This window comes from Salmo trutta, chromosome 4, assembly GCF_901001165.1.
Source record: "Salmo trutta chromosome 4, fSalTru1.1, whole genome shotgun sequence".
NCBI lineage: Eukaryota > Metazoa > Chordata > Actinopteri > Salmoniformes > Salmonidae > Salmo > Salmo trutta.
This window is the reverse complement of record NC_042960.1, coordinates 12423336-12437216: the sequence shown is the minus strand read 5'-3', so window position 1 is coordinate 12437216 and position 13881 is coordinate 12423336. Positions and strand designations below refer to the sequence as shown.

The 13881-nt window shown below is 43.1% G+C and overlaps 2 protein-coding genes and 1 pseudogene across 2 annotated transcripts; 2 read left to right on the top strand and 1 right to left on the bottom strand.

Moving 5' to 3' along the window:
- The window catches only part of LOC115191125 (uncharacterized), a 30349-nt pseudogene extending 29230 nt beyond the window's left edge, over nt 1–1119 (bottom strand).
- A 442-nt stretch (nt 1120–1561) lies between these two features.
- LOC115191310 (zinc finger protein 806) lies at nt 1562–4330 on the top strand. The gene is made up of 3 exons (XM_029749183.1): nt 1562–2167; nt 2386–2516; nt 2703–4330. Exons 1-3 carry the CDS (start codon nt 1885–1887, stop codon nt 3837–3839), a joined length of 1551 nt encoding a protein of 516 aa, XP_029605043.1. The 5' UTR covers nt 1562–1884; the 3' UTR covers nt 3840–4330.
- A 2054-nt stretch (nt 4331–6384) lies between these two features.
- On the top strand, nt 6385–11868 carry LOC115191330 (zinc finger protein 329-like). The gene is made up of 4 exons (XM_029749208.1): nt 6385–6420; nt 6934–7030; nt 7228–7355; nt 10702–11868. Exons 2-4 carry the CDS (start codon nt 6955–6957, stop codon nt 11677–11679), a joined length of 1182 nt encoding a protein of 393 aa, XP_029605068.1. The 5' UTR covers nt 6385–6420; nt 6934–6954; the 3' UTR covers nt 11680–11868.
- Nucleotides 11869–13881: the final 2013 nt, after the last annotated feature.

Below are 13881 nucleotides of genomic sequence, written 5' to 3'. Positions count from 1 at the left end.
ACACTAACGTGAAATTTGTTTTTGACCACTGTTGACTTCCGTTTACTTCTTCTTCTATAATATTATGGTGGTCCTCAAACGTTAGTTGCATTCCGCCACGTACTGTACTGGAGTGTGTAGTCAATCACAGCTAAATGAATAGACTAAATAAATAAACAAACATTAAAATAAACCCTCCTATCTAATCCTGTATTACTAAGAAAATTTAAAGAGCCCTGTACTTACATCAACACATGCATCACTGTTTCATCACCCATACACTCTGTACACAAACCATTTGCATGCTTGCCAACCAAATATAAGGACGAGTTCAATGTACAATGTCCTAAACGCAAACACCACCTCTTCCTTCTTAATTTGAATCTTGGTCCACCGACCTTTCTATGGCTGGCATATAAATGCCCTTGGGTTCTGAGTCCCACCTCTTCTACCACATATCTATCATAATTGCTCTAATCTTACCTTTGGCCTCACCTCGTGGAGCATGAATATCAATTACATCTTGTTTTTAAAGTCCTTTTGGCTACCTGGGACCCAGACACTTCCGTTTACACTGAAAAGAAAGGATCTTATTGGTTGGCATCATAGCTCAAAGGGTGTGGTTAAATAAAAAAAAGTATGCAAGCTGTTTTGTGAAATACGGTACTGCTTATTACATTACACATCAAATCTCCTATGATCAGTATCTTTTAAGCAGTGAGCAGACTTGTTTTGAAAGAACAGCATGTTAGCAAGAATAGAGTAGAGCATAATAAAATGACTATTCCATCTAGTCAGTCAGGTAAATATTCAACTGTCCTTGTTCTAGGCAAGATTTACTGTCTCTCTAAAAACAGATTTACACAAGCCTGTTTCAAATGACAAGTTAACAAAAGGGTTAATGAGGGGTATGTGGTTAATTACTCTTTTTACCCCAAGACACTGAACATGAAAACTATAATAAATGTCAGCTAAAGAATGGTCCCTAAATATCCCATGTACATCTCAAGCCCCACTGCTACGTTTCTCCCCGTTGTGGACACTCCTATGTCTGATAAGGCTACTCTGGAAGGAGAAGCTCTTGTAACATAGTTTGCTCTTGAGATGGTTTGTGATGAGTTGGACCACAGAGTGAAGGAAAAGCAGTGCTCAGCATATATGGGAACTCCTTCAACACTGTTGGAAAAACATTCCTCATGAAGCTGGTTGAGAGAATGCCAAGAGTGTGCAAAGCTGTCATCAAGGCAAAGGGTGGCCACTTTGAAGAATATCAAATATATTTTGATTTGCGTAACACTTTTTTGGTTACTACGTGATTCCATATGTGTTATTTCATAGTTTTTATGTGTTCACTATTATTCTACAATATAGAAAATAGTAAAAATAAAGAAAAACAGAATGAGTAGGTGTGTCCAAACTTTTGACTGGTACTGTGTATATATAGATATATATTATAGATAACACCCTGTTCTTTCTAAACAAGTCTGCTCTGAGTGTCACGGATACTGATCATGAAAAGTTGTGATTGTTAATTTGTATTTATGTATATTTCAGTGGTGGACACACTATGGCTGTGAATTGTTTTGATGAATTTGTAATGCAGCAAGCAATAGCATTTCAAAGAGCAGCTCAGAGCGCTCCTTGTTCCATTTAATCACGCCCCATGACGCCAACCAATGAAATCCTTTCTCTTCAGTCTAAAAAGGAAGTAAACAGTGACCGAGAACAATTTTCACGTTAGCGTTTTTATTGTTACTATTTAGACATTTATTAACCTAATGGAACAAAAAATGACTAATTTAACTGCTAAGCATCATATACTTACCCCAAGTAGTCTTTAATTCGCGTTGGAGATAGGACTTGGTTGATAGAGGTTATCTAGGTGACGCTAACTAGCTATTAACAATGGCTAACTGTATGGTTTTTCACACTCAAATAGCCTCCATCATGGAGATGCTAGCGAATGCAGCCGTGGCAGAGATCTGTAAACTCGTAGACGATGACTATGCAGTGTTTCGTTTGGAAATTTCTCAAAGCCAGAAAGAAATCAGGGGTTTGCGGAGGAAACTACAGCTACTTGAACTGAAGGTGACACGGGAGCGCGCAGAGAAGACAATACGAGAGCGCGTCCTTGCCAGTCGTCCCAGTAGTGTCAAGATCGTCGACCGATACAGAGGAATGGCAAGAGGTACATTTTGCCCCGTTCCCTTCTGACCACGTGTTTGGATAGTATGCAATAATTCCCCAGATTACTTAGTTATCTTGCAAGAAGTTATGAGAAGTGTTACTTACATCCTTGCCAATTCTAGACTGCGTCAAAACTCAATAGTGTACAATGGTCAATATATCGTTGAGCATTGACAGCACCTAACCTAACTACCTCTTTTCACCCAATCACTCTCGCAGGTGAAGGACATCTCACTGGAAGCCACAGGAACTTTGTGAAGCCAGCGGGCCACAATACATGGAGAAATGACGAACCCATAGCTGTAGATGAAGGGAGTGGAACCTCAACCCAGCACGTTATTGTAATAGAGGTAAGTGCAATAGGGTTACATTAAAATCACAGTACATCAAATGTGACAAGTTTCAGAAAGGCTTCCCTCAGCTATTCACTTGCTTACATGTACATCCAAATTTATCTGCCATAGGGGAGACTTTCCTACGGCATTGTTATCCAATTCCACTCATGTACTGGTAATAACCTCCTCTCTTTTTGTCAGTCTGCAGAGGCTGCAGGCCCTGGGGTCAAGCAGGAGAGATCTGAAGGAGAGGAGAACCCACGGCACAGCAGAGACATCCAGACTGGAGCAGCTGGAGCGCCCTATGAAGCCACAGAGGACCCCACCACCACTGTCGCCGCATCCCAGCCCAGGACCCAACGCAGCATCATGGAGGTCAGTGGAAGGCCGGACGCCATCCTCAATTCAGAGACAGACCCCAAGACTTTAACTGTAACACACAGGCTCTTAGACACAGGATCTGAACAAATATCAGACCCAGAGAGACTGGGGCAGGGGCCACTGGGCTGTCCTCCTGCTCCCGGCTCAGAGTACTTACCGGTATTTCACCAGAGTCAGAGGCCTGTTCATTCCTGTGGGGATGATGACATGTTAGACACTGGTGGTGATGATGATCCGTCTTGTTCTTACACTACAGAGATGGACCCTGGCAACATGCCCTTGTGTTTAGAGAGACACACTGATCTGTCTAGAGGGGAATGGAACCGGTATAGTAGTAGTGTGTACTCTGAAGGGTGCCTATATAAGAAAGAGGGGGTTATAGTCGTGGATGAGGTGAAAGTGGAGGGCGACACACCTCTGCCATGGAATGTAGACGAGACTCACTTAGGGGAAGGACACTCACAGGGCAACACCAGTGACTTCTTAGACTACAGGGAAAGCTTAGAGACAAATACATATGTTACGACTCACTCCCCTTTACACGTGTTCAGGGATCGCGATCCAGTGTCTACGTCAATGGCACCTTCCGATTCACACGGCCGTGTCCTTTTCGATCAGGCATTGAACTCAAATGACAGGGCTAGAGCCCAGTCTCGGGGAGGGGGAGCAATATCAGGCGGTAGTAAAGAAAAACGGTTCCTCTGCATGTTCTGTAGCAAAGGATTCAGCTGCTCCCAGAAGGTGGAGATCCACCAGAGGGTCCACACGGGGGAGAAACCCTACAGCTGTACCCAGTGTCACATGCGCTTCACCCAAGCTGGTGACCTGAAGAGGCATCAGAGGGTCCACACCGGGGAGAAACCTTACAGCTGCCCCCAGTGTGAGAAGAGGTTCTCCCGCCACCACCATTTGAAGATGCACTTGAAGGTCCACACGGGAGAGAGGCCGTTTGTCTGAACGCACTGCTGGTAGAGGTTCTCAGAAAGGAGCTACCTCAGTATACACCAGCAGAAAAAACATTCCACTTTATAACATAGCTTCTGACGTTTAAATCAAACCCTGCATTAAAAACAAAGAAAATTCTTTTTTTTCATCTGCAGAAAAGACCCACAGATGCATTTGTAATAATGAGAGTAACAGATTTCAGTGTTGAATATTCCTGGGTAGAATATTGCATCCAGACATTGTGTGAAATATGGAAATGTGTGAGGCTGAAAAAGTCTGTTACATATTGTGTTTGTACTGTGTAGGCTATTTGATGTTCAGAAATGACTATTTCATTACTTCCATTCAACTACTTAGTTTTTTCCCAAATACTCTTTTTAATGAGAAAATGTATGCAGTTTATCAAGTTCATGCTGATTTTTAGTTGAGTCATTTGTATGTGTGGTTTTCATATGGTGTATTTAAAACATGTTTGTTTAATAAACACAAAATGGGACCTTTCATTCTGACTTTCATTGACATTTCCTTTAATATACTGTGCTTTCAGAAAGTATTCAGACCCCTTGACTATTTCCACATTTGTTACTTTACAGCCCTATTCTAAAATGTATTAAATTATTCTTTCCCCTCAATCTACACACAATACCCCATAAGGACAAAGCGAAAACATGTTTTTAGAAAAAAATAAAAAGAATACCACATTTACATAAGTATTCAGACCCTTTGCTATGAGACTCGAAATTGAGCTCAGGTGCATCCTGTTTCCATTGGTCATCCTTGAGATGTTTCAACAACTTAATTGGAGTCTACCTGTGGTAAATTAAATTGATTGGACATGATTTGGAAAGGCACACACCTGTCTATATAAGGTCCCACATTTGACAGTGCATGTCAGAGCAAAACCATGTCATGAGGTTGAAGGAATTGTCCGTAAAGCTCAGAGACAGGATTGTGTCGAGGCACAGATCTGGGGAAGGGTACCAAAACATTTCTGCAGCATTGAAGGTCCCCAAGAACACAGTGGCCTCCATTTTAAATTGAAGAAGTTTGGAACCACCAAGACTCTTCTTACAGCTGGCCACCTGGCCAAACTGAGCAATCGAGGGAGAAGGGCCTTGGTCAGGGAGGTGACCAAAAACCTGATGGTCACTCTGACAGAGCTCCAGAGTTGCTCTGTGGAGATGGGAGAACCTTCCAGAAGGACAACCATCTCTGCAGTGCTCCACCAATCATGCCTTTATGGTAGAGTGGCCAGACGGAAGCCACTCCTCAGTAAAAGGCACATGACAGCCCGCTTGGAGTTTGCCAAAATGCACATAAAGAACTCTCAGACCATGAGAAACAAGGTTCTTTGGTCTGATGAAACCAATATTGAGCTCTTGGCCTGAATGCCAAGCATCAAGTTTGGAGGAAACCTGGCACCATCCCAACAGTGATGCATGGTGGTGGCAGCATCATGCTGTGGGGATGTTTTTCGGCGGCAGGGACTGGAAGACTAGTCAGGATCGAGGGAAAGATGAACGGAGCAAAGTAAAGAGATCCTTGATGAAAACCTGCTCCAGGGCGCTCCGGACCTTAGACTGGGGCGAAGGTTCACCTTCCAACAGGACAATGACCTGAAGCACACAGTCAAGACAACACGGGAGTGGCTTCAGGACAAGTCTCCGAATGTCCTTGAGTGGTCCAGCCAGAGCCCAGACTTCAATCCGATCTAACATCTCTGGAGAGGCCTGAAAATAGCTGTGCAGCGATGCTCCCCATCCAACCTGACAGAGCTTGAGAGGATCTGCAGAGAAGAATGGGAGAAACTCCCCAAATACAGGTGTGCCAAGCTTGTAGAGTCATACCCAAGAAGTCTCGAGGCTGCCAAAGGTGCTTCAACAAAGTACTGAGTAAAGGGTCTGAATCCTTATGTAAATGTAATATATTTTTTATGTTTAATAAATTAGAAAAAATGTCAAAACCTGTTTTTGCTTTGTCATTATGGGGTATTATGTGTAGATTGAAAGGGAAATAATGATTTAATCAATTAAGTAACATAACAAAATGTGGAAAAAGTCAAGGGGTCCAAATGAACTGTACATCAGATCTGATCTCACACTATTCATACACACAACAGCGCTTTATAACCAATATACACTTACTAAATATACCTACACATACCCACACACAAAGAAACACCTACTGTACACTTCAAAATAGTTTAGTCAGGGTTGTATGACTTGACTTATGATAGCTAACTTATTTACCCACAACAACATATTTATGTCCACCATGATGGGTTTAACAACAATGAAGTAATTCTGTAACTATAGTATAGGACTCAAGTGTAGTGGGGATGGGTAAACACTCCATGTTGAAAGTGTGTTTATCTGTGTGTACGTACCTGAGGGAGAATATGTCTATGGTCTGTATCACCTCTCTCTTCCAGGAGGAGGAGGGTCCAGAGGGGCTGCTGGTGAAGGAGGAGGGCTGTGAGGAGGGTCTGGGGAACCCTGAGGGGACCATGGTCATGGAGGACAACCAGACTACACCTCCTGAACCCACAGAGGAACCAGTTGAGCAGAACAGGACCACACACAGTCTCACTGAGGTGAGCCCACTGTGAACTAATGTCTGAATGGTATTAGGTCAGGGCCTGTATCCACAAAGCCTCTCAGAGTAGGAGTGCTGATCTAGGATCAGTTTTGCCTTTCTAGATCGTAATGAATAAGAACTGATCCTCAATCAGCACTTCTACTGAGAGTATCTCAGAGTAGGAATGCTGATCGCTGTTCATAATAAATATGATTGTATGGACAGATCCTATATCAGCACTCCTACACCAAGACACTTCGTGGATACGGGCCCAGGTCTTGATTAATTTAGTCTGGGATCATGCCTTTGAATTATCAAACCATTAAAGGGATAAGTCAGATGAACTGGTGGATACCATTTTTACGTCTCTGCATCCAATATCCAGGAAGTTAGAGGGAATTTCACGAGCCAGTGCTAACTAGCTTAGTAATCAAATCAATGACAATGTTTGCATAGTATCCATGGCAATCCCTCATTGCCCAATCCAATCATATCAGATTTCTTGGTCCTCTCCCTCTATTTCTTACAGTCAGTAGACAAAGAGGATGGGATGCCTGATCTGCAGCTGGTCAAAGAGGAGACAATAGAGAACAGACCAGAGAGTGGACTAAAGATCTGGGATGAAGGTAAGGGAGAAATACATAGAGAACATATATATACTATGTGTATATATACATCAATAGGAATAGAGATGCACCTGCATAAAATGAAATAAATACAACTTGTGTTTATCTACTAAAACAAACATAATGTTTGAACTTGACCAGGTAATTGACTCAAACTCCATATGTTGAGTTTTCTGCCATGTAACCTCTTCCTGCAGGTGGTTGGCTGGAAGCTAACAGAGGAGACTGGGCGGCCATCTTGGATTCCCAGACCCAGACTGTTGCAGCCAAGGTTCCTGTGGACGACATCACCGAGCAGGCCAGGACCAGAGGCGACATAGTGGAGGTCAGTGGATGGGAAAGTGTCCTCAGCTCTGGGCTTGGCAACAACACTATTAACCACAACCAGAAACAGACAGTCGAACCAGAAAACAACATCTCCATGACAACAGACTGGCTGAGACCAGGGCGAGGTGTATATTTGGTCTACGGGGACGGGGTGTCCGTATGCGGTGGGAAAGAACAGACACGGCTAGTGATGCTCCTATAGTTGTGATTCACAGAGACTGATGGCGCATCAGGTTAACCCCCGAACAGGTATTGCCTTTAGCCTGCCTTCGATTAGCCTGATGACTCACACCAAATTATTTAGCTTCTTTGTCATTCGCCACACACTTTACTCTGAGACTGCCATCATTGAAGTCGTTTGTGGTGACGAGGGGTGTTGTACAAAACAAAGTCATCAGCGATTGTATCGTCTCTAACCAATCAGAGTATTTGAATTTATGAAGGAAATCGTTGTGGAAATCTGTTGAAGCTCAAGTTGGCTACACAATGCAATGCTCTTTCTATTGGCTGGCTGGCTAGCTAGCTAGCAAACATAGCTACAAACAATAATACCAAATATAATATCAGCATGTGACATAGCTATTTAGCTGTAAAATCGCCTAAACAACCTGCAGTATCAATCTCACCATGTTCAACCTGCAGATTGATGTGCCTCAGAGTGGAGTCTAACATTGGCAACGGCAAATATACTTTTGAGGAGATGCCCGCACGGTGCATTCTGAGCAATTCAAAAACTCAATATTAGCACTAATTTTGTCAAGAAGAAGCCGTGCTGCCCAGTTCTGAGCCAATTGTAATTTTCCTAAGTCCGTATTTGTGGCACCTGGAAAGGAGTCCAGGTGCGAAAAAAATAGGGCCTGTAGAACCTGCCTTGTTGATAGTGTTGTTAAGAAGGCAGAGCAGCGCGTTATTAAGGACAGACTTCTCCGCAGATTTAGTTGAAGTTTGGGGTTTAGAGTATCAAAGCCAATGACGAATTTTCAAACCTCCGCTTTACCCACGTGTGTTCTGGCTCTGGCCCAACCCATCGGTTTCTGGACCAATCAGTCGGCCCCAAATGTGTTCGCAATGGTGAAGATCTAAACTCATTGCGGAGAAGAAAATTACAGTTGAAAATTACAGTTCACATACACCTTAGCCAAATATATTTAAACTCAGTTTTCCGCAATTCCTGGCATTTAATCCTTGTAAAAATGCACTGTCTTAGGTCAGTTAGGATCACCACTTTATTTTAAAAATGTGAAATGTCAGAATAATAGTAGAGAGAGATTTCTTTCAGCTTTTATTTCTTTCATCACATTCCCAGTGGGTCAGAAGTTTACATACACTCAATTAGTATTTGGTAGCATTGCCTTTAAATTGTTTAACTTGGGTCAAACGTTTTGGGTAGCCTTCCACAAGCTTCCCACAATAAGTTGGGTGAATTTTGGCCCATTCCTCCTGACAGAGCTGGTGTAACTGAATCAGGTTTGTAGGCCTCCTTGTTCACACACGCTTTTTCAGTTCTGCCCACACATTTTCTATAGGATTGAGGTCAGGGCTTTGTGATGGCCACTCCAATACCTTGACTTTGTTGTCCTTAAGCCATTTTGCCACAACTTTGGAAGTATGCTTGGGGTCATTGTCCATTTGGAAGACCCATTTGCGACCAAGCTTTAACTTCCCGACTGATGTCTTGAAATGTTGCTTCAATATATCCACATAATTTTCGCACCAAAGTACGTTCATCTCTAGGAGACAGACTGATTTCTTTTGGTTTTCCCATGATGTCAAGCAAAGATGCACTGAGTTTGAAGGTAGGCCTTGAAATACATCCACAGATAACCCTCCAATTGACTCAAATGATATCAATTAGCCTATTAGAAGTTTCTAAAGCCATGACATAATTTTCTGGAATATTCCAAGCTGTTTAAAGGCACAGTCAACTTAGTGTATGTAAACTTCTGACCCACTGGAATTGTGATACGGGGAATTATAAGTGAAATAATCTGTCTGTAAACAACTGTTGGAAAAATTACTTGTGTCATGCACAAAGTAGATGTCCTAACCGACTTGCCAAAACTATAGTTTGTTCACAAGAAATTTGTGGAGTGGTTGAAAAACAAGTTTTAATGACTCTAACCTAAGTGTATGTAAACTTCCGACTTCAACTGTATGTCCGTGGGCTTGGCATAGCGTTTGGCCGGAGCAAGGAGTCTGGGAAGCCGGGCAAGCCTTCTATAGGATCTATCAACTGGAACAGGAACCCTGCGACAAGACAAATATTAATGTTAAACCAGGCCTCACACAATGTCAGTGCCTCAACATTAAATGGCTACAAAGGACAGTAGTTGTAACGCTATCAGCAGATACAGTGGGAATAAGAATGGTGGCAGGGTTCGTTTTGTAGGAAAGCCTTAAGTTTCCCTTAACAGGTGGAGATCCACCAGAGGATGCAACCTGTGCTGGGCCAGTTCTACCTCTCGTCCAGCCTGAAGAGGCACCAGAGGGTCCACACGGGTTAAACCCTACAGCTGCCCCCAATGTGAGAAGAGGTTCTCCCACCAGCACCATCTGAAGATCCATACGGGATAGTGGCTATTGCCTGTGCACACTACGGGAAGATGTTCTCAGAGAGGATCAAACTCAGGATACACCAGCAGAAAGTGTACATGGCCCATGTATAGATTATAGTGACAAGTAATGTAGTACTAGTTAGTTTGCAGTTAATTCTGTTGGTTTTGGATGTAGTAGGGAACTGGATGAGGTGAACTGAGGAAAGAATGAGTATGAAGAGTAGATGATATGGTGATGGTGTTTGTAAAAATGCTTCACTGATAAAGTGACAACTACAACAAAACATTATGAACACCTGCTCTTTCCATGACAAACAGACCAGGTGAATCCAGGTGAAATCTATGAAGCTATAATCTAGTTATATATATATTTTTAACGATCTGTGTCGTTATTGCTTGAATTCAGGCTTGGCTGAAATGCTTTCAATGGGAAAGATTGCTTCAGTACCACACTTCTGTGATTTTCGTTGAAAACGTCACTGTCCCATGTGGACGGACCTACAGTATGTGAGTGTATGACCATCTTGTTGAAATCAAATACAAAATTTAATCTGTGCTGACTGACTTGGTTATCTTTGTATCATTGCAGGGACTTAGTTTCCTATATCTCAGTCGAACCAAAACATACTTCATTCTTGAATCAACACATAGGGATTTTCTTTTAAATAATAAACTCCAATGGCTCCATATCGTTAGGTAGTTGACTGTGGTGAGCATTTTATAATGTCATGTTTCTGTGTGTACAGCAAAGTGTTTCTTATATAAAAATGTATCAATTTGTATTTACAGTCTGCAGTCCATGAGGACCTGCTGATATCTGGTGTTGCTGGCGGGAGAGACTGGACCTCTGAAGCGGCTGGTCACAAACCCTGGCCCCGGATCAGGACACTGGATCAGGAGCCGTCGCTCTTCCTTCGCGAGTCAGAACCAGGACCCAACCGCGAAGGACAGAGACCCCACCACCACACAGAACACAACCAGTGGACAGGTGGACTGAACAACCTTAGTCCTGGTGGTCATCAGAGAGACGGAGGCTCCAGTCAGGGATGCAGTCAGCAAATGAGGCCCTTCTCTTCACAGTCTCATTGCAGGGATGGAGCAGGGCCTGGGGCTGATGGAGATAGACCCTCCTGTTCCTATGATACAAACACCACAGTATCCATGATGAACAGAGCAGGTCACCCTGGGCTTCAGCCTTCACAGAGAGTGGTGGGAGACCACCCTGGGCTTCAGCCTTCACAGAGAGTGGTGGGAGACCCCCCTGGTGGGAGTCTAACAGGAAGTCTGTCTTCTCCTTCAGGATCTTGTCTAATGCTTAGTGACTGGGTTCATAGAAAGCCTGGGCCTGGGTCTAGCCTTCCTCAGTTACCTCATGGTTACCCCACCAATACAGACAAGGTCAGGATGGGCGTTCACCACAAGAGGTACTTATCCTATAACACAGCACACAATCCCAACCACACCCAAACAATGGCTAGAGGTCAAGGAGGGAGCTCAAATACTAACCACCTGAGGGTGGTGGCTCCTGCTTCTACCTCTGGTGTCACTGGGTCACAACGTGGGAGGCCGAGCATTAGGACGGATGCCGACAAGCCATACACCTGCCCCACGTGTGGGAAGCGCTTCACTGAGGCGAACTATGTGAAGAGGCACCAGACCGTTCACACCAAGGAGAGGCCCTTCAAGTGCAAACGATGTTACAAGAGCTTCTCCTTCCTGAGTAGCCTTATCAGACATAGGAGTGTCCACAACGTGGAAAAATTGTAGCAGTGTGGCTTGAGATGTACACAGGGGATATCTGAGAACCATTATTTAGCTTAGCAATTCTCAACTGGTGGGTTGCAGGAAGGTTTGGAATGGGTCGCGGGTGTCTAAGTAAAAATGTTTATATATACAGTTGAAGTCTGAAGTTTACATATACCTTAGCCAAATACATTTAAACTCAGTTTTTCACAATTCCTGACATTTAATCCTTGTAGAAATTCCCTGTCTTAGGTCAGTTAGGATCACCACTTTATTTTAAGAATGTGGAATGTCAGATTAATAGTCGAGAGAATGATTTATTTCAGCTTTTATTTCTTTCATCACATTCCCAGTGGGTCAGAAGTTTACATGCACTCAATTAGTATTTGGTAGCATTGCCTTTAAATTGTTTAACTTGGGTCAAACGTTTTGGGTAGCCTTCCACAAGCTTCCCACGGTAAGTTGGGTGAATTTTGGCCCATTCCTCCTGACAGAGCTGGTGTAACTGAGTCAGGTTTGTAGGCCTCCTTGCTCGCACACGCTTTTTCAGTTCTGCCCACACAATTTCTATTTATTTATTTATTTTATTTCAACTTTATTTAACCAGGTAGGCTAGTTGAGAACAAGTTCTCATTTACAACTGTGACCTGGCCAAGATAAAGCATAGCAGTTAGACACATACAACACAGAGTTACACATGGAATGAACAAAACATACAGTCACTAATACAGAAGAAAAAAAGAAAAAGAAAGAAAAAAACGTCTGTATACAGTGAGTGCAAATTAGGTAAAATAAGGGAATTAAGGCAATAAATAGGCCATGGTGGCAAAGTAATTACATTATGGCAATTAAACACTGGAATGGTAGATGTGCAAAAGATGGAATGTGCAAGTAGAGATACTGGGGTGCAAAAGGAGCAGAATAAATAAATAAATACAGTATGGGGATGGGCTGTATACAGATGGGCTATGTACAGGTGCAGTGATCTGTGAGCTGCTCTGACAGCTGGTGCTTAAAGCTAGTGAGGGAGATGGGAATCTCTTCTATAGGATTGAGGTCAGGGCTTTGTGCTGTCCTTAAGCCATTTTGCCACAACTTTGGAAATATGCTTGGGGTCATTGTCCATTTGGAAGACCCATTTGCGACCAAGCTTTAACTTCCCAACTGATGTCTTGAGATGTTGCTTCAATATATCCACATCATTTTCCTACCTCATGATGCCATCTATTTTGTGAAGTCCACCAGTCCCTCCTGCAGCAAAGCACCCCCTCAACATGATGCTGCCACCCCCGTGCTTCACGGTTGGGATGGTGTTCTTCAGCTTGCAAGCCTCCCCCTTTTTCCTCCAAACATAACGATGGTCATTATGGCCAAACACTTCTATTTCTGTTTCATCAGACCAGAGGACATTTCTCCAAAAAGTACGATCTTTGTCCCCGTGTGCAGTTGCAAACCGTATTCTGGCTTTTTTATGGCGGTTTTGGAGCAATGGCTTCTTCCTTGCTGAGCGGCCTTTCAGGCTATGTCGATATAGGACTTGTTTTACTGTGGATATAGATAATTTAGTACCTGTTTCCTCCAGCATCTTCACAAGGTCCTTTGCTGTTGTTCTGGGATTGATTTGCGCTTTTCGCACCAAAGTACATTCATCTCTAGGAGACAGAGCGCGTCTCCTTCCTGAGCGGTATGACGGCTGCATGGTCCCATGGTGTTTTACTCGCGTTCTATTGTTTGTACAGATGAACGTGGTACCTTCAGACGTTTGGAAATTGCTCCCAAGGATGAACCAGACTTGTGGAGGTCTACAATTTTTTTTCTGAGGTCTTGGCTGATTTCTTTTGATTTTCCCATGATGTCAAGCAGAGGCACTGAGTTTGAAGGTAGGCCTTGAAATACATCCACAGGTACACCTCTAAATGACTCAAATGATGTCAATTAGCCTATCAGAAGCTTCTAAAGCCATGAAATAATTTTCTGCAATTTTCCAAGCTGTTTAAAGGCACAGTTAACTTAGTGAATGTAAACTTCTGACCCACTGGAATTGTGATACAGTGAAATAATCGTGCCGTAAACAATTGTTGGAAAAATTACTTGTGTCATGCACAAAGTAGATGTCTAACCGACTTGCCAAAGCTATAGTTTGTTTACAAGAAATTTGTGGAGTGGTTGAAAAATGAGTTTTAATGACTCCAACCTAAGTGTATGTAAACGTCCGACTTCAACAGT